Raw genomic sequence first — 22299 nt, forward strand, 5'->3', positions numbered from 1 at the left:
TCTTTTATGTACTATTACGTCTTTTTTTTTTAATGTATTTTATATAATTTTTATATTTTTTTTTTGCTTATCTGATGTGACCAAGAAAATATGTAAACAAATATCGATTTTTATTTTATTCGGTATATATTTAAATTTTACCGTGCAAACTTACATGTTTACATATAATCAAGTCTATCCCCTAGGGATACGGGGTAAACAGAGCCTAGTCTTGAAAAGATTGATAGGCCATGTATTGGTTAATGATGGAATTGAGATTCAAACAATGACAACTTGCTTACCCATCGTCTTAAAAAACGGAGATCCCAAATTTGTTAAGTCTTTTCCTGGATTGAAAAAAAAAACAAATTTCAAAATATACATTTACTAACAACCTTATTAAATATACAAGTTTTACAATTTCAATAACCTATACATAATTACATAAAATGCATTATTTCTTGCATTGCACAAAAGTGTTATAAACATAGATATATAAATCATTTTTTTTTATATAGATCGGTCGTGGCACATTTAAAAAGTTAAGACGCCACGAACCGGTAAATAAAGATATAAAAAAAATGTTTAGTCAAGTCGCGTCTAAAGCTGGTTTCACACGGGGCAAGATTTCACGAGTCGCGCCGCGCCGAGTCCACTAGTGCGAGGGGTCGTTTGACACAAAAGCCATAATTGTAACAATACAAGAGCCAAGATCAATACAAAAATAATCCTTGGATTTCGCCGCAAAAATAATAGAGATCTAAATAACTGCAAAGTCCTATGCAAAATCCAAATATGTATTTATAGGAACAAAATAACATTATGAACATGAGACCAAAGGGAGTGACGCGGCTCGCAAACCACCCGGAGATATGAGGCTACAAATTGCCACCAACCTTGGAGTGATGATGTCACGAGTCACGCCACGTCTTTGAAGTTAGCGACTTTGAGCGTTTCAGAGGCGCCTGCCGAAATGGCGCGAAGTGTGAAATCTCGCGCCGAGAAGCCATCTTGATAAATCCCTTGGAGGGTGACTTTACAGACAGTATCCAAATTTCAGCAATTCTCATCATAACTAGTACATATTTGTTTTACTTTCAAACTCACACACACACGGTCTTTATGAATACGAGTCATAAAGTTGGTCACGTTTGACTTAACGATGGAATTAGGACTCAGAAATAGTAACGGGTTGCTAGTCCATCGCCTCAAAGAAGAATCTCAATTTTATGTCCATCTGGACCAATCTAAGAAGTATACATATAGACTGGCTTTCATATCGGAAAGGTTTCATTGGGACTTACAAAATGACAGCAATATGCAAACAGAGCAGAGGGCAATCACTAGAGTTAAATTAAAAACTTGATATTTCGGCTTTCGATATAATATAATATAATTAATTTTATGAAACACGCATGTTAGAGGCCGCCCGCGACTTCATCCGCATGGAAACGGAAACCCTTTCAATCCCGCGGGAACTCTGGGATAAAAAGTAGCCAATGTGTTATTCTGGATCTTCAGCTACCCACATACCAAATTTCATTGTAATCAGTTCAGTAGTTTTTACGTGAAAGAGTAACAAACATCCATACTGACATCCTGACATACTCACAAACTTTCGCATTTATAATATTAGTAGTATTTGTGTGGGACGAGTATTGCCACCACTGTTCTATCACTGCTTGGTCAATTGACTGGAAGGTAAGGAAAGGCTTCGTTTAGTGCAATAAAGTTTAAAAAAAAAATTCAAATCAATTTACGTAACCTTAGCCATAGAAAATTTGGACACTGTTCAAAAAGTCACTCGTTATATGACATAATGTTTCTATCAAATCTGAACTTAAAAGCTCTGCTATAAGAAATAAAATCAAACATTTCAAAGAATATTTATAATAACGGTCTGCACAAATATTTTAAGAATATAAGTAATCAAGATGTGTTTCATATTTTTTTATGTCAAATACGTACTTCGTTTGATACTTGGTGAATCTTTTTAGCCAACAAAGGTTTGTGCAAACCTAACATTCTCGTATATAAACTAGATACTACTTACTGGGCCCGATTTTATTAATAACATGACAAATAAGATTAAGATGTTTAATACACTGTACAGTGAAAACTATAGTTCCGAGTTGGTTTTATTTTAAATTAATATATTTTTGATAGAAAAATAAGCTAATAACTAATCAATAGTTGGACACGAAATAATTTAATATATTGACTTTGCGTAGGAATATTTCGAGTATAAAATTGTGCGTTCATTTACCATTGGAAGTGTGAGATGACAGCACATGACGTAAGTAATAAAAAAAAATTGAGAACAATATTTTAATAATTCATACGATCATTCAATTTAGACTAGTTTACCATATGCTAACATTATATCTACAATTTAATCTAATAATTTTAAATGAGGTATATTTTTGTTGTATATTTGATGCTCTTTTAAAAAGGATGTAGGTAATATATTTTTAAATTGACGATTTATAACTATGGTTACATATAATGGCGAGAATAAACTTATTTTTTATTTTATTTAATAAAAGCCTGTTTTCATAACGGAAGTTAATTACAAGAAAATAATGGAAGTTAATTACAAGAAAACTATAGTATAATATTTTACCTTGCTTTGTAAAATACACGAAAAACAAAAATTTCGCCCCAATTTAAAGGGGGAAATCTAGGTCAACATTTTTCAGTTAACTTTTATGGCGAACAAAGCCGCAGACAATGGATTTTGCAAGCCTTTTTTTTGCACTGGATATACATAGCTGATAAAATAAAAAAATAAAATAATAAGAAAGACATGTGCGCGTTAATGTAATGAATGAAAAAAAGAACACACTTAATGTAATGTTACATCTTGCGCCAATTAAAGATTTTTCTTTCTTTCTTAACTGCCCACGGGTCATATTAAAAGCTGTTCGCTTCAAATATTAATTTTTATACTATCTACATACACATAATGCCGTATTTATCCTTTACGGGGTAGACGGAGCCAGTAGTTTCGAAAAGACTAGGCCATGTTCAGCTGCCCGCATATTTTGTCTGACAAATAGATTAACTTTGGTATAGTATATTATTTTAAGACTAAAATTGATGACGTTATATTTTTTTTGTATTTTTCTCACTGGTATTATGTGTTATTGCAAAATAATTTCTCAATAAATAAATAAAATTTAAAAAATAACCCGTTTTTCTTTTTTAGTTTGAATATACATAGTAATGTAGTAAATTTTTAATGTATTTAAATTAAGTTTATTCAATTAGTTTACAGTTTTTATTTTTATTTTACAGACGCGAAAATTTAAATTGTATCTATACTTATACTGTTTTTAAAACAGTTTATGTTTTATTTCAATACGTTTAAAGTATATTTTTCTTTGCATTTAAATCTGAACTGCAACTGCTGAACTGCTGAGCTTCTAATAACACTATTAGCAAAAACGTTTTTTTTTTAATTTAGCCGTAATTTTTTTTTAAACAAATTATTTCGCAAATTACTCTGTTTTTTAGTATTTTTTTACTGATAATTCTGTGCTGTCTTGATACAATATTTTATATTTACGTTAAAATGCGTTTTAGAATCTGAACTTATCTTGGATCAATTTCAATTTATGAGAAAACAATTTAATTTATTAAGAAAAAAAAACTTTGTTCCAAGGTCTATGGCCGATGACAATAGGTACAATATGTCTATACAATATTCAGTTTGCAAGATACGGTTCGGGTGAAACAAAAGTAGAATTCTTTTTAATCCATCCATCCGTTTTTGGCAATTCATTACATATTATCTTGTAGTAATCTTGTGTCTTGTTATTGTCAAATAATAATCTATTACGTCGAAAACATTTCAAACAATCTGGAAAAAAAAGGTGAAATGAACGTTTATGTTACTCCGTATAATTGGCTAAGTAAACATTTTTCTAACCTATAAGTCTGTTAATATAATTTTTTTATAAAGAACAAAATCCATAATAAAACCATCCCATGTTTTTGTCAGTGATAGTTTGTTTGTTTATTAATACTTTATTTTTCATAACAGAGTTACAGAAAACATAGTATAAAACACATAACACAATGACCTGATGTGTATTGTATATCTGACTGAAAAAAGTCGTGTTTAAATACTTTTTTTTTGTATAATAGATTCAGTGTGGTTTCCGGCACCAATACAAAAAATAATAGGACCACTCCATGGGAGATAGATGGAGTGGTCCTATTTTTTTTTCTATTGGTGGCGGGAACCACACGGCACACTATTCACTATTGCCTTGAAAATCCTCGTTCGCTACTGAATACGAATACAGATTCACTTTCGAAGAGAAATAAATTAAATAAATAAAATAGGTTAGAAAATCTTCACTTAGCCAATTGTGTTTTGCCTAAATCCTAAATAAAAAAAATAAAAAGATATCAAAATTATCAAGAGACGCAATAACCATATGTTTGCCTGGAAGAGAACCTAATGCAGTCAGTCAACACCTAGTTTAAGTTAATTAAGAAAACACTTAATACATTATACAGAAGCCAGACTCTCGTTAACAACATTCACAAAGGATTAATCGCCATTTTTTTTCCTATTCCCTATCATATTATAGTACATCACAAAATAGATAGGAAGGGAATCGGAACAAATGTTTATCTCTTTCCATTTGGTTTGATAAGAAAGAGATATAACTTAAAAAAAGTCAAAGTCTTTCAACAGTATGGCTTGCAATGAGTAATTATGTGATTTCGTATCTATTCAAACTGGTATATATGTAGTTATCGGTAATAATAATAATAAAACTATCTGAAAATAAGTATGAACCCCGAGGACCTAGAGTTTCTACCCCAGAAGGTTCAAATTATAATAATAATATAATATTTGAACCTTTTGGGGTATACTTATTTTTAGATAGTCATTTCAATATAAACTCTAGCCTACAACTACACAAAACTACGGTTTTCAACATTTACAACAAACAATATTTCTGGGTCGATTCGTATATATTAAAATGCATAAAAAATTGGTATTTAGTATTTTTTACTTTGCTAAATTTTATCAATTTTAAACACAATTTTTTACTTTATGAGCTTTGGCTTAAATAAAAGAATATTTTTTTTTTATTGCACACTTATAAATACATTAGTAAGGTTTATAAAATTAAATTTAAATAAACCAGTAAATTAATATAAATTACACAGACTGAGTTAGCCTTACAGAAAGTTCTAGTATTGTGTTACGAGATACTATCTCAATGATACTGTTAGCGACGCGCTCACATTGGTTTTTTATTTGTAAATATTTTTCAATGATGGTTTTGGGCTTATGTCACTGTCGTAGATGTCAATGTCAAGTATTGTGATAAGTGTGGCGCGCCTTTTTTGGTTATGATGACGCCAGCACGCCCTTTATGTTTTCCGCAAAATTATAGTTTATTACCATAGTTCAGTGCAAAATATAGTATTATAATCTGTTACGTGTTTGTTTTACCTAGCCTCACCATCCGTAGTATAAACAAGTGGTCATTCGGCCGGATTTTATTTCCTCAACCAGCGCAAACCAATGAAAAATGGTCAATTGCTGGCAAATAGCGTTTCAATGACTTCCTACGTGACACAAATCATCGAAACAAGCCAAAAATTAAGCGGTTCGAGTTTCTACATCAAAGACGAGTGGGTCGCATAGCTTTTGTTAGCGGGATTAACAGAAAAATAATCTCCTATGATAATGGCGATCGAACATTGCGGCATACCATTAACAGCAGACGCCAATAAAACAAAGCTGTTGGACATGGAAGAAGGCGGAAACAACGGCGCTTCCAGTTCCAGTGGTGCATTTGCGAGTTTTAAGAAGAACCGGAAAGTCAACAAAGAAAACGCCCAAATGTCAAAGTCAACACCAAAAGTAATTACATGTTACAAATGTAAACAAACAGGACATTGCCGCAGCCAGTGTAAATTTTCGAACAAAAATTCGTCGAATACAAATAAAAACAACCGTGCAAGCAGTAATGCGTTTAGCGCCGTGTTCCTGAATGGTGGTTTTTCAAAACCAATTGGTATATTGACTCTGGCGCGAGTTTTTATCTTACCGCGAATGAGGAATGATTGGCAAATGTGTCGCGTGATCACAAGATCAAGAAAATAAAGTACCAGTATTATGTACTGGAGATGTGCAGATCACAACAAAGACGCGCGCCTGTGAATACGATATTACAGTAGAAGGTGTATTATGCGTGCCGAAGTTGACTACAAATCTGTTGTCTGTCAATCAACGTATATCAAAAGAAAACAGAATTTCATTTACCCATGATCGTTGTCAGATTTTCAACCGAGCAGGAGTAATGGTGGCTACAGCGTGTCTGTTGAATGGGGTGTACAAACTAAACATGTCAGAGGATTGCTCATCAGCTGCAGTGTTGGTATCTAGTGAAGTTTGTCAGAAACGTCTTGGCCATAGCAAGTCAGTACTTGAACAAAATGCAAGCTGTTCAGGGATTGATACTTGATGGTAGAAGTGATATATCAAAGTCATCATGTGTTGCCTGCTGTGAGGGCAAACAGAGCCGCTTACCTTTTCCCAAAGAAGGTAGCAGAAGTACAGGGTTACTGCATCTTTGTGGACCGATGGAAAACCGGTCAATAGGTGGTTCTAGATATTTCATCCTGTTCATAGATGACTCCAGTCGTATGATATTACGTACGTATATTTATTTTTTGAAATCAAAGGATGAGGTATTGAAATGCTTTCAACAATATAAAGCAGAGGTTGAGAATCAACTTAATCGCAGCATTAAGATCTTGAGAAGTGACAATGGGACAGAATTCTGTAACAGCAAGTTTGATGATATTTTGATTTCGCTTGGTATAAGTACATCACAAAACAAACCCATACACACCTGAGATGAATGGTCTCTCAGAAAGATTTAACCGAACTATTGTTGAGAAAGCAAGGTAATTATTGTGGCTAATGATAACAAAGTTCCAGTAAAGTGTTCAGGCAATGTGCAGATAACCACATGCACATATGATTGCAAATTTGATGTGACAGTGGAAGAGGTTATGTGTGTACCGAGTCTCACTACAAACCTTCTGTCAGTGAGTCAACTTATAAAGAAAGGAAACAAAGTGAATTTTAGAGACAATGGCTGTGATGTTTACAACAGAGAAGGAGACTTGGTGTCAACGGCTACTTTAGCTAATGGATTATACTATAACAAACTAAACATACCCGTGCACCTATCAGCTGCAGCGGTGACGCCCAATGAAGTGTGGCATCGACGATTGACACATGTTAATGGTTCTTACCTGAATAACATGCAGCATGCAGTGGAAGGTTTTGACATGGACCAGAAGGCAGAGATAAGTACGAATTCCAGTGTGACCTGTTGTGAAGGGAAGCAAAGTCGTCTACCTTTTCCCAACGGTGGCAATAGAAGCACTCAGCTATTAGATGTCATCCATAGAGACGTGTGCGGGTCGATTGAGAACGCCTCTCCGGGGGGATCAAGGTATTTTATATATTTTATAGATGACTTTAGCCGCATGACTCACATTTATTTTATGAACAACAAGAGTGAATCATTTCAATGTTTTAGAAACTATGTATCCAAAGTAGAAAATGAATTGAGTCGAAAAATTAAAACCTTACGCACTGACAATGGTCGTGATCGTGAAGTTTATAATAATGAATTTAATAATTATTTGAAACAAAAGGGCATAACTGATCAAAAAACAAATGCTTACACGCCAGAGCAAAACGGGTTGAGTGAGCGAATGAACCGTACAATTGTTGAATAGGCTCGATGTTTATTATTTGATGCTGGATTGAAGAAACTGTATTGGGCAGAGTCAACTAATAAAGCTGTTTATTTGTGAAGGTTGCTTGTAAAAATACATCGTTTGCCTTTCAGTACTAGTGAGAATAAAACGAGTAAGCCATGTGAGTTGATACATGCATAAACGTGCGGAACCACGGAGGTACCATCCGTGGGAGGATCCAGATATTATGTTATTCTTAAAGATGACTACTCAAACTGCAGATCAGTGTACTTTGTAAAAGGCAAAGATGAAATGAGAAAGTGTATTGAGAATTTTTTTGTGACAATCCGAGTGCTATAATGTTAGCGAACACTGATTGTGTAAAAAGATTCAAACATATTGATATAAGATTTCATTTTATAAAAGAGTTGATCAAAAGTGGAAAAATAATTTTGAAATATATTTAAACTGAAAACCGAACCGCAGATATTTTCATAAAAGCGTTAAATAAAAATTTACTATCAAGGTTTATTAAAAATTGTAGTCTGTATAAGTTATAAATAAATATCTTTTCTAAGGGTATATTACATTGAGGGGGGGTGTTGGTAACAATGTAATAGGCGTGTTTTTTATATTTTTATGCTGGTAACACTGCTGGTACTGTTCTATTCAATAGTGTGCGCTACTAAGAGTTTGTTTGTTTGTTTGAACGCGCTAATCTCAAGAACTACAGGTTCGAATTGACAAATTCTTTGTGTTGAATAGACCATTTATCGAGGAAGGCTTTAGGCTGTATAACATCACGCTGCACTACGCCGCAGCGAAGAAATAATAAAAAAATGTGCAAAAAACGGGGTAAATTATCCATCCTTGAAGGCTTCAATGAAGCCCGAAATAACTATTTCACGCGGACGAAGTCGCGGGCATAGCTAGTCTCTAACAAAGGTCTTCGTGCCACTTTAACCATTGTTTTTGCTTATAATTCAAAATAGACGCTCGTATTAAACCTTTAGAGACGATCTTTTTGGGTAAAATTTCATGAGTTGCAGCAACTCAACACACGATGTCGTCGTATTCCATTGGGTATTGAGTGCCGTGTCAGCACTGAGGTGGGGAGTGTTAGCGACGCGCTCGCAAAGGTTTTTTGTTTGTTAATATTTCTCAATGATCGTTTTGGGCTTATGTCACTGTCGTAGATGTCAATGTCAAGTATTGTAAAAGAATGTAGCGCGCTTTTTTTTTGGTTTTGGTGACGTTTTTTGTTTTCCGCAAAATTATATTTTTTTTTTACCATATTTCAGTGCAAAATATAGTTTATTATAATCTGCTACGTGTTTGTTTTACCTGGCCTGATCATTCGTCGTTAACAGATACTATAATTTTAACATATATACTTTTTTAAAAATACATCTAAGACACAACTTTCCGAGATTAGCGCATACATGCAGACGGAGGAAATACTTTAAATAATAAGTTGTGACAATGAAAAATATAGTATCGTTGAGTTAGTATCCCTTAACACAAGTTTCGAACTTACTTTTAGGCTAACTGAATCTGTGTGATTTATAAAAAAAAACATTATGTACAGAAATTATAAATGCGAACCGACCCGAGAATATAACGAGCTACGCAAAATAGTTAAACGGATATAAATACCGCCACCAACTGCTATTTCCACTGCTTTCCTCCTCAGGCGCCCTCTCCTCCTTCTTACTGTCGCCATCTTGTATTTCCTGCCTGCCATCAGCCTTTTCCTTCTCGCCATTTTTATTTTTACCGCTTTTTTGTGTCACTATTTCAGTTCCACTAACGCTTTTACACGATTCGAGTCCGCCACTAACGGTTTCCCGTTCGCCATTTTTTGTTTCTTGTCGGCCATTCCCCGTTTCGTGCTCGCCATTTTTAATTTCCTGCCGGCCATTAGTTGCTTTTTGTTCGCTATTCTGTGTATTTCGATTTTTGGTACTATCGCTGTCCGTTTTAGCTTTATCATTGATTTGTTCGTTGCACTTTTCTAAAACTACTGGCTTATGCTTGTTTTTGTCAGATTCTGATTTTACTGTGACTAATTCCCCGTCTTTGGATACCGTTTCGGTGGTAATTTGTTCCTGTAATAAAAAATATACTGTAAGTAAAAAACAGAACAATATATTGCACCAAAAAAAAACCCATAGGACAATACATACATACATATAGTCACGTCTACATCCCTTGCGGGGTAGACAGTGCCAATAGTCTCAAAAAGACTGAACGGCTTCATGATGGAATTGAGGTTCAAATAGTGACAGGTTGATAGTGATAGTCCATATCGCCTACAAGTGGAATCCCTATATTAGTTTATAAGCCTATCCCTTGGTCGCGTTTTACGACATCCATGGGACAGATATGAAGTGGCTCTATTCTAAAGTGTCGGAAAACACACGGCTATTATTAAAATCTGCAAGGTCAAGAAGGTCAAGGTGGTCAAAAACATTAGATTGATAAGGAAGGTCAGGGTGGTCAAGGAGGTCAGTAAATCAACTCACCTGCGCCTCTACAATAGCGATGACCGTGTCCGTCTGCGTGCCTTTCTCGTGCGTCTTCATGTCCGACTCCAAGTCAGGGCCTTGTTTTGATGACTGAAATCATCAGGCTTATTTAACATGTCACGTTTTTATCCCTAACCGGGGTAGACAGAGCCTACGGTCTTAAAAAAGTACAGAAAGGACACATTCAGATCATTAGCTTAAAGATGGAATTAGATGGAGTGGCATTCGTAAAATAATTACTTCTTTATCCATTACGGGGTAGACAGAGCGAAAAGTCTCGAAAAGAGTGAAAGGCGACGTTCAGGTATGTGGGTTAATGATGGAATTGAGATACAAATAGTGTCAGATTTAATCGAGATACAAGTAGATATAACTATACAAAAGTTATGATACTTTTTTGTAAATAAATCAATCTTTTATATCTATATCTAAATATATTTTTATTACCTCCATATCTTGCTCCCTAATGGCGGCCTTCGCGTCTCTGTCTAGGCTCGCTTCCGTTTCCGGTCCGAACGCTATGTAGTCGGGGAGGTCCTGTACAATAAAAAATAATATAAAATATCGTTTATTTCCTCATTTAACAAAGATTGAACACGGTTTCTTAATGCCAGTACTTAGCTAAGTTGGCATGTTACATCAATCCTTGACCTGAAATAGGTTCTTGCGAACCTGTGCTGCCTACAGGTAGCTAGGCCTCCCCCTCGGATATAAGTATATCCTACTACTATTATAAAGGCGAAAGTTTGTATGGATGTTTGTTACTCTTTCACGCAAAAACTACTGAACCGATTACCATGAAATTTGGTATGTAGGTAGCTGAAGACCCAGAATAACACATAGGCTACTTTTTATCCCAGAGTTCCCGCGGGATTGATAGGGTTTCCATGCGGGCGAAGTCGCGGGCGGCCTCTAGTAAATAAATAAATACGGGACAAATTACACAGATTCAGTTAGCCTCGAAGTAAGTTCGAGACTTGTGTTACGAGATACTAATTCAACGATACTATATTTTATAATAAATACTTATATAGCTAAACATCCAAGACCCAGGCCAATCAGAGAAAGTTTGTTTCTCATCATGCCCTGGCCGGGATTCGAAGGCCAACACAAAGGCCGTATATGGTAGGAGTAATGTCTTAAATCTAGGGAGATTTTTTTTTAAATAGGTACCTATGTACCTAGGTAAGGTAGAAAATAATAGGGCAAATCAAATACAATTAATGACTTCATTTTGATTTAGTGTTTTTTTTTCTTATGTCAAATGTGATTCAGTCGAGAGTGTTCTTAGCTATACAAGATGGCCGCCGACACAAAATGTCGGATCACATATTTTGACGCGAATTCTCTCAATACAGGTATCGAATGGAAGATCGTGATAAGTAAAATACTACACAGACATACAATCACGTCTGTATCCATGGCGGGGTGGATAGCGCCAACAGTCTTACAAAGCAGAATTGATGGAAGAAATTTTCAAAACTTATTATACATAACGTCAAAATGGCAAAAACAAACAAACAAACTCTTCAGCTTTATAATATTACAGTACTGTTTTATTATCCGACACACCTGGTGAGTCCTGTGCGCCCTCCAGGCCCTATACTCGGCTGCCGCGCGCGTTTAAACAAACAAACAAACAAACAAACGAACAAACAAACTCTTCAGATTTATAATATTACAGTACAGATTTATTATCTAACACACCTGGTGAGTCCTGTGCGCCCTCCAGGCCCTATACTCGGCTGCCGCGCGCGTTTAAACAAACAAACAAACAAACGAACAAACAAACTCTTCAGATTTATAATATTACTAGAGGCCGCCCGCGACTTCGTCCGCATGGAAACCCTATCAATCCCGCGGGAACTCTGGGATAAAAAGTAGCCTATGTGTTATTCTGGGTCTTCAGCTACCTACATACCAAATTTCATGGTAATCGGTTCAGTAGTTTTTGCGTGAAAGAGTAACAAACATCCATACATCCATACAAACTTTCGCCTTTATAATAGTAGTAGGATAGTACCTACAGATTTATTATCCGACACACCTGGTGAGTCCTGTGCGCCCTCCAGGCCCTATACTCGGCTGCCGCGCGGCGCTGCCTGCCGAGGAAGGCGGGCGCGGCCCTGCCCGTGGCCCAGGTCGCCACGCCGCTCGGCAGCCCCCCCACGGCCGGCTCCTCGTAGTACGTCAGCACGAATTCCATTCCCGGCTGGAATTGTGAGGTGATATTAGACACGGGAAAGAGGTAGTCTCTGCCCACCGCTCCGGGAAAGTGATTTTATAAAAATCCATACATACATATCTATGATCACGTCTATATCCCTGATTTTATAAATACATACATACATATGATCACGTCTATATCCCTAACAGGGTAGACAGAGCCACCAGTTTTGAAAAGACTGATAGGCCACGCTCAGGTGTTTGGCTTAGTGATAGAATTGACATTCAAATAGTGACAGGTTGCTAGCCGATCGCCTAAAAGAGAAATCCCAAGTTTATAGACGGAGTTGTCCTATTCTTTTTTTGTATTGGAGCTTGGGAACCACACGGCGTTTTTAAACATAATGCAATAATGCGTAAACCTGTCTCACCTTGTCCACCCCGTCCAAGGTTTTGATGACCATGTGACTCCAGAAATCGGCCACTCTTATGGCGTGCTTCGAATGCGGCACCTTGGTGTGCTCGCACGACCTCGACGCTATTATGTACACCTGAAACGTTAAAAATAAATTATGATTTTGAAAAATAACATAAATCCTTACCCCCTTCACGTAACACTAAAAAGTTAGAAAAAGAAAATTAAATCTATACTAATATTATAAAGCTGAAGAGTTTGTTTGTTTGTCTGAACGCTCTAATTTCAGGAACTACTGGTTCGAATTGAAAAATTATTTATGCGTTGAATAGACCATTTATCGAAGAACTGCAACTATAAGGAGCAAAGAAATAATAGAAAATGTGAAAAATTATGTGAAAAATTTAGTGGTTCCCGGCACCAATACAAAAAAAGAATAGGACCACTCCATCTCTTTCCCATGGATGTCGTAAAAGGCGACTAAGGGATAGGCTTATAAACTTGGTATTCTTTTTCAGGCGATGGCCTAGCAATCTGTCACTATTTGAATCTCAATTCTATCATTAAGCCAAACAGCTGAACGTGGCCAATCATTCTTTTCAAGACTGTTGGCTCTGTCTACCCCGCAAGGGCCATATGTATGTATGTACAGAGGCAAGTCACACTCAGCGTATCACTCCCAAGAAATAGGTGATGACACTCACTTTATCATTACCCGGGCCGCTCTCCATCATCGCCCGGCCGTCGTCCTCCAAAGCTTTCCGCTTCGCGTTTGAATGTACAGTGGGTCGCTCGGGGCGGGCGGCGGCCGGCGGCTGCTGTTCTCGTTCCGTGTCGAACTCTTTGTGACGGCGTATGTACACGTAATCGCGGTTCGCGAACAGGCGCTGTGAAGGACAATTATTCGGTCCTAATTACTTACAAATATACCTAAATAAATAAATATTTACAGGGCATATGACACAGATTGAGTTAGCCTCGAAGTGAATTCGAAAATTGTGTTACGAGATACTAACACAAACGATACTATATTTTATAATAAATACTTATATAGATAAACATCCAAGACCCAGGACAATCAGAGAAACTTCGTTTCTCATCATGCCCTGACCGGGATTCGATCCCGGGACCTCCGGTGTCACATCGTGAAGATTCTACACTTTCGCATGTACCTAATAATGTGTGTTGCTGTATTTTTTTTCTGTGTAATATAAGAATTGTGAACCTTCTTCTTCTTCTTAAATTTAGGAGCTTACTCTTTTCAGTGGAGTTAAGTGGAGTGTTCTCCATTTATCTCTTTTCTTGGTTAATGTTTTTAATTGCCGGTATGTTGTAACGTTTACTTTTTACTTTATTTGATCAAAATATTTTATCCTTGGTCTTCCACTGCCTCTTTCCATTATTTTTTCCTTCTACTATAGTTTAAAAAATATCTTCATGACGTATTAAATGGCCCATCATTATAACGACCTCTGTGGCGCAGCGGGAGTACGCTTGTCTATGACACCGGAGGCCCCGGGTTCACATACCGGCCAGGGTATGATGCGAAACCACCGAGCTTGCATGAAGAGAGTTATGAATGTGGATGAAGCGAATGAAGTACCTATGCAGAGATCGTGGGAAGTGGAGAGGTAGTCTCTGCCTACCCTACCTACTTATGTGTGTATGTGCACTTACAGGCCACAGCACTTCCCAATGCAATACGGTCTGGTCTTCCACGCCGTTAGCCTGCCTCTCCACCACGCTGAGCGAGGCGACTGCGGAGTCCCACACGCGGCGGTAGGCGCCGTCCACTTGCACGGCGGCGAAGTCCTGGGCGCGAAGCTCTTTGTACCTGCCGTATACTGAAACAAGTCCACGGAATGAGTAATTTATTACTATAAAACATCACGCTGCAACTACAATTACAACTACAATTTTATTCCTTCAAATTGAAAGGGATGCCATCATTAATACTCGTATACAAACGAATTATCTATACGAATATTATAAAGCTGAAGAGTTTGTTTGCGCTAATCGCAGGAACTACTGGTTCGAATTGAAAAATTATTTTTGCGTCGAATAGACCATTTATTGAGGAAGGCTTTAGGCTATATAACAACACGCTGCAACTTTTAGGAGCGAAAAAATAATGGAAAATGTGAAAAAAACGGGGAAAATTATTCATCCTTGAGGGCTTCAATGATGCGCAAAATAACTATTCCACGCGGACGAAGTCGCGGGCACTGTTAGTAAAATATAAAAATAGTAATGAATGTGAATGAAGTGGATAAATTATGACGGCCTCTGTTGCGCAGCGTTCGAATCCCGGCCAGGGCATGAGGAGAAACGAACTTTTTCTGATCTGGTTGAGTTAGTATGACGTAACACAAGTCTTGAACTTACTTCGAGGCTAGCTCAATCTGTGTAACCTGCCCTGTATATATTTATTTACTTATAATAACATACATACATACATAAAATCACGCCTCTTTCCCGGAGGGGTAGACAGAGTCTACATCTTTCCACTTGCCACGATCTCTGCATACTTCCTTCGCTTCACCCACATTCAAAACTCTCTTCATGCAAGCTTCTTCTTCATTTATAAATTGGATTCAAAAGGCAATTAAGGGAACAGGCACATTCATCTAGTGCAGATTTTTACCGTGATCGAATATAGGGTTAGGTTCCCCTGCAAAGTTTGCGGAGGTCAGACAGGAGTCGCTTCGTGTAGAAACCTGACTCACCCAATCCAGGATCCATGGTCAAAGGCTCACCCCAGGCTCCTCTCTAGAGTGGTGAGAATGCAACCGGGACTAAAGCCAGGAGGAAAAAAAATATAATACAAAAAGTCATCAAAACTCCGTAATCTTTCCATGACAACCTAACCCATACCTATTGGATCATGGTAACACTTCCAGTTCGCCTGGAATGGAACTTTTCCCTCACCGTAAGCGCGTCGGTTATCATTTACATACATACATTCATAAAATAACGCCTTTTTCCCGGAGTGGGTAGGCAGAGACTACATCTTTCCACTCAACATCATGTAGGTACCCAAAAAAGTCATTGGTACATGACCGATGAAGGATTTGAACATGTGCCTCTAAATATTGGAAAAATCAAATTGAATTGCCGTTCATGAGGAAAAAAAAAACATGTAACAGATAAAATTAACACATTCGAATCGAATGACACAGTGGCATTTTCCTATCAACACATGAGATAATATTCTGCCTAGAGGACCTACCTCAAAAGACGACAGATTTCAAATCGATTTTATAAAAAACTTTATTTTACATACATTACATACATATAATCACGTCTATATCCCTTTAGGGGTAGACAGAGTCTTGAAAATACTGATAGGCCACGTTCAGCTGTTTGGCTTACTGATAGAATTGAGATTCATATAAAGTGACAGGTTGCTAGCCTATCGCCTAAAATAAGAATCTCAAGTTTATAAGCCTATCCCTTAGTCACCTTTTACGATATCCATGGGAAAGAGTTGGACTGGTCCTATTCTTTTTTCGATTGGTGCCACACGGGACTTTTATATTTTATGCGCACATCAAATTACAAAATAACGGGTAAATTGCGAGTGGAGAGTTTCGGTTTGAGAGTTCGATTATCATTATACAATATGTTACTTTATTAGGCATATGATGAGGTATGGAGAAAATAAATTAGATGAAAAAAATCACAAATGATGAAAGTGATATTCAGAGTAAGAGAAGAAAGCATCATTTTGAAAACGAGGGAAATTGAAAGACCATTTCATCTAACATGACGTTTTTTAAACTATAGTTTGTTTGTTTGTAATATCTTTATTGCATAGAAATTAGTAGTAGTAGTAGGAAAAATTAATGGAAAGAGGGGAAGAGGAAGACCAAGAATAAAATATTTTGAAAAATAAAACAAAAAGTAAACGTTACAACAGACCAAAAAATAAAAAAATTAACAGAGAAAGAGATGAATGGAGGACGCTGGAAATTTAAGAAGAAGAATTAGTAAATCAAATCATAAAGCTTATTTTAAAGAATCTTTTCTACTTTTTTTGTGACTAATTTAAAATGTATATTTATAAACTCTGCCGGAGATGCACAATTCAATTATATATTGACTTTTTCTATAATTAATTCATTCATTCAACTAATATAAATTTGACGAAACGCATTGTGAATAGCATTTCGTAAATATTTTGATTAAACTAATTTTGATCTGTATTTATATAAACTGTCTTAAAAATTTTAGACAACTTTATACAATTTTTCATATTTAACTTTATACAATTTTTAATTTTAGTGAAAACAAATTTATAATTGACTGGACCATCCTCTGGGTTACTACTGTCTCACTGTTGGATAAATCGACCGCCAACCTTGAAGACGATATCAGCTATCGTTCTTATCTACAACCCAGCGTAAGGCCATCAATCTCAGATAATTACCGGCGTTATATTAGATTACGAAGGTTATGTCACAAATTCCCACCATTTCTGGTATCTGTTAAACATACAACTATTTAAAATGCGGCACATTTTAGCTCTATACGCCTCCTGTACATGTATGCCGTGTGGTTCCCGGAACCAATAGAAAAAAAGAACAGGACTACTCCAGCTCTTCCCCACTGATGTCGTAAAAGGCGACTTCTTCATTTAGGCGATGGGCTAGCAACCTGTCACTATTTGAATCTCAATTCTATCATCAAGCCAAAAAGCTGAACGTGGCCTATCAGTCTTTTCAAAACTTCCGGCTCTGTCTACTCCGTGAGGGATATACACGTGCCTTTATGTATGTACGTATGTATATATACATATCATCACGTCTTGAAAAAACTGAGAGGCCCCGTTCAGCTGTTTGGCTTTGTGATAGAATTGATATTCAAATAGTGACAGGTTGCTAGCCCATTGCCTAAAAGAAGAATATGTATGTATGTTTATTAACACCTAATGAATAAAAAAAAACAGAAATACTCAGTTGATAGCGGTACGATCTCCAATAGCGATTAGCAACAAGGCGACCTCTGGTTATATCACTATAAGTTTCCAGTACATACATAGATACATGTTATCACGCCAAACCTTTTGCAGATAGGAGTTGCGCAACACAATTGCGTTAAACGCGTACGTGCGTTTGAAAAGTGATGAATAAAAAGCGCGTACGCCGATCGACATAATTCAGACGTCATAAATGAACTAGTAACTAATTCTTAGTTATTATGTTTGCCATTTTGCTAAAAGCTGACATGTAGAGAATTCTTTCAGTACGTAATAAATAAATAATATACGGGACAACTTACTTAGGCTTATAAACTTGGGATTCTTCTTTTAGGCGATGGGCTAGCAACCCGTCACTATTTGAATCTCAATTCTATCATTAAGCCAAACAGCTGAACGTGGCATGTCAGTCTTTTCAACACTGTTGGCTCTGTCTACCCCGTAAGGGATAAAGACGTGATCATATGTATGTATGTATGTACAAATTACTTAAAACAAATATTGAGTGAATGAACTGAAAGGCCACGTTCAGGTGTATCGCTTTATGATGGAATCATGATTCTACACAAGATAAATCCCAAGTTTATAAGCCTATCCCTTATTCGCCTTTTACGATATCCACGGAAAAGATATGGGAGTGGTTCTATTTTAAAATGCCGGTGACCAAACATCACTGTCTACTGTGAATATATGATTCACTACCGTCTACGTAACGATAATTCCAAGTTTATCCCTTAGTGGCCTTTCACAATATCCATGAGAATGAGACAGAATGGTTCAATTCTAATGTGCTTTTTTTATTGGTCTTGGGAGGGAGGATTGTGGCGAAATCTATAAGCCACAAGAATTTATCTACCCTTCAACTCCCTTAGTTATTTCTACCATCACATACCTTTGTAAGCATAGTATGGCTGGCCGGCCTTATAGAGTTTCCTCCAAACTATCACGTCATCAGCCTCCATGAAAGGTATCCACCCGTCCTCATCTTCCGCCGACTTGGGTTCCTTGCAACTGTAATTATAAATTACCCTCACTCTTTCGGCGTCAGTGTATAAATTACCCTCACTCTTTTGGCGTCAGTGACTGGTTGGGTCCATCCTCCCCCAACCTGAGCATAATCTTCTTTTTGACTATTAGATTTTCTTAAAATCTACTCAATCATCCGAACTATATATATACATAGATTTTATATATAAACCTTAATAATAAATATACCTACCCGAAACCGGCGAGCTTGCATGAAGAGAGTTATGAATGTGGATGAAACGAAGGAAGTATGCAGAGATCGTGGCAAGTGGAATGAGGTAGTCTCTGCCTACCCCTCCGGGAAAGAGGCGTGATTTTACAATATAATTTTTTCACAATATTCGTTCCCGTTCCGTAATAAACTTTGGATTCTTCTTTTAGACGATGTGCTAGCGACCTGTCACTATTTGAATCTCAATTTGAACGTGGAATCTCAGTATTTTTAAGCTATTGGCTGGAGATATATGTATGTAAATGCATGTAATCAGATTTGTTGTTGTGTAATGTTGTGTCACGAGAATTTGATATATATATCAAATTCTCGTGACACAACATTCGTTCCCGTATTCCTCCGAAACGTGTTGACCGACTTATGAAATTTTGTGAGCATATTGAGTAAGTCTGAAAGTCGGCCAACATCTATTTTTCATACCCCTTAGTGATAAGGGTTGTCCACACTAAACATTTTTCTTTAACTAGAAATTACTTAAACTTTATTTACCTATATGGCAAAACAACATTTGCCGGGACAGCTAGTATACATATGCTAGTATCATTTGATTACTTACTGGGAAGACCTTGCATAATTATTGTAACCAAGATTACTGCAATAAAGAATATTTTATTTATTTATATATAATTACGTCTACATCCCCTGCGGCGTAGACGGAACCAACAGTCTTGAATGGACTGGTAGGCCCTGCCATCCCGCTATTTTGAAGGCATCATAGGATCGCATTCTACCATGATGCCTTCTGGCTATCCGGTGATAACACACTTACCTGCAGTAGGTGACTCCAGACTGCTTCTTGTCGATGACCAGCCGTCTCCCGCAACTCGTGCAGAAGAGTGTCTTCTTTGACAAGTCATTTACACTCTCCAGTTCTTTCAGGAGCTCCTGGCAAAGAGACATTGTTATAAGATTGTGCCAATATGTTTAATGGGGAATATTTTTGGGCAGTAAAGGTCCAGCAGTATAACAGGCACTTCATGTGAAAGAACAAATTCACAGATAACACCCTAATATTACACATGCATAATCTTTTTAAGGCTATTATACTAGCTGTACCCGTGACTTTGTCCGTGTGGAAAAGTTATTTTGGGCATCATTGAAGCTCTCAAGAATGAATAATTTTCCCCCATTTTTTACATTTTCCATTATTTGTTTGCTCCTTATAGTTGTAGCGTGATGTTATATAGCCTAAAGCCTTCCTCGATAAATGGTCTATTTGATGCAAAAATAAATATTCAATTCGAACCAGTAGTTCCTGAGATTAGCATGTTCAAACAAACTCTTCAGCTTTATAATATTAGTATAGATCAGTTGTTCTTTGTTTGCAACAAACAAGTTAAGATAATGTATTTATGGGTTGTTGGAATTACTTTGTTTACCAATTAATCTTGACCTTGAAAAGTTAGTCAATGAAAAATATTTTTACATACTGTTGGGGCTGTTCATGGACAGATATACTCTCTGACTTGACATTTAAATGAATAAAACTGACTGACAGATTAGGGCAAAAAAGGATTATCGATTGGACTGAGAAGATGATGACTAAGCAAGGCACGCCTTGAATGAAGATCTGAAAATCTGGTGTTTTTATTGTGACTGACCGACCAGACCCTCGGCCCGTTTATTTCATCATCTATTTATATAAGTGTTCTATTGCAGTTAATACACTGAACAACTTGGAAGACACTCCAGTAACGCAAAAACAAAACAATATTTTGCTTTACACCCTATACATGTAAATATATTGTTTTAACCAAAAAATTAACTCGAGAACATATTAATAACTATTAAGTCACCTGGAGCTCTTCATCTGTTATGTTCTTTTCACAGCTAGGAGGGCTATCTCCCTCACCGCTATTACTCTTGTATGCGGCTGTAGCTGACAGAAGCAATGTTTGTCTCGGTCGTAATAACGTATGCCTGAACCTCTGGATGACTTCCCTCACTCCTCGGTCTCTCCGGCATCTCCTCACGACTGTGCTGACGAAATAACTCCGTCTCCAAGCACTAAGCAACCTCATAATACTCAAATCTTTCCACCCAACCCTCAAAGACGACATACTCTTGATATCACCCCTGTACAAAGCCCAAATGCCGTCTACGGACACGCATTTCTTAGAGAAACGTGTGGAGATTAAGAAGTGTTGCAAATTATCGTTCCAATTAGACTTATTGTAAAATATTTGTCTGAATTTCCTGCATAACATTTCGTGTGATTGCGAAATTATAACCTTAAAATTGTAACTGAATGACGTTGACTTTTAATAAACAGTATTGCTCTTTATAAAAATTGATAACGACATTTTTATCTAAATTTTGTCTTTCGGACTAAAAAGTGTAGAAAGTAAAAAAAACATCATTAGATATTGGTCAAGTTAAATCATGTCTTTGATATTGATTGATAAAAAAAATAATTAATTAATGAACTTTGCAATTTTTCATAACATCTGACTGAAATTACTGGCAAGTTTATCAAATTGTTTTCGTCGACATAGGGATTGACTGTTGAAATTATGTCCTAATAATTAATATATTTATATTGATATTGATAATATTTATGTTGATTAAGGTTTGACACGAATAAAACATAAAAAATCATTTCTATGATTCAAAAAAGAATTAAAATAAAATTAACGTGCTTTACCCAACGGTAGACAGATAATGCTATTAGTGCATATTGTTATATAGGTACATATTGTATTTTGAATACTTACAAATCACGACTATTTCTGTTGCGAAATAGACAGAGCCAACAGTTTTGAAAAGACGGGAAGGCTATGTTCAGCTATATGGCGTACTGATGGAATTGAGATTGAATTAGCTTTCCCCTTAGACGCCTTTTACGAAATCCACGGGTAAGATATGGAGGGGTCACGTTCTAAAAAAGCTGAGTTACCGGGAACGGTGTTTTACAATGAAATAAATATTATAATAATATTTCCGTCTAGGTACTCCTTTGGGAAAGAGGTGTGGCGTCGTCTTTATTAATGTCACACGTCATCTGAATCACATCAAGAATACGACGCGCTCAGCCAATAGCAGCGAAGAATCTGTGGCGACATCTCAAAAACAAACAAATTTACCGTACGATATATGGGAAAAGGTCTTATAGCAATCTGATTTTTCTCCCACTATTTTATTTTTCCATGTAATGTAACTAGTCGATTATTGTCATTAGACCGATGCGATGCTGTCAAACAAAGCATCGTATTCAGAGCAGTATGTC

General features: G+C 36.6%; 1 protein-coding gene across 1 annotated transcript; it reads right to left on the reverse strand.

The window, feature by feature from the left end:
• Positions 1–376: 376 nt before the first annotated feature.
• On the reverse strand, positions 377–21316 carry LOC106137487 (uncharacterized). The gene is made up of 11 exons (XM_060953164.1): positions 20870–21316; positions 19843–19958; positions 18708–18826; positions 14515–14681; positions 13542–13724; positions 12854–12973; positions 12304–12468; positions 10704–10793; positions 10254–10346; positions 9385–9836; positions 377–3841 (listed from the first exon to the last, which is right to left on the reverse strand). The coding sequence occupies exons 1-11, from the start codon at positions 21278–21280 to the stop codon at positions 3817–3819; spliced, it is 1941 nt and encodes a 646-aa protein (XP_060809147.1). The 5' UTR covers positions 21281–21316; the 3' UTR covers positions 377–3816.
• Between the last annotated feature and the right edge of the window lie 983 nt (positions 21317–22299).

This window comes from Amyelois transitella, chromosome 31, assembly GCF_032362555.1.
Source record: "Amyelois transitella isolate CPQ chromosome 31, ilAmyTran1.1, whole genome shotgun sequence".
In the NCBI taxonomy this organism is placed as follows: domain Eukaryota; kingdom Metazoa; phylum Arthropoda; class Insecta; order Lepidoptera; family Pyralidae; genus Amyelois; species Amyelois transitella.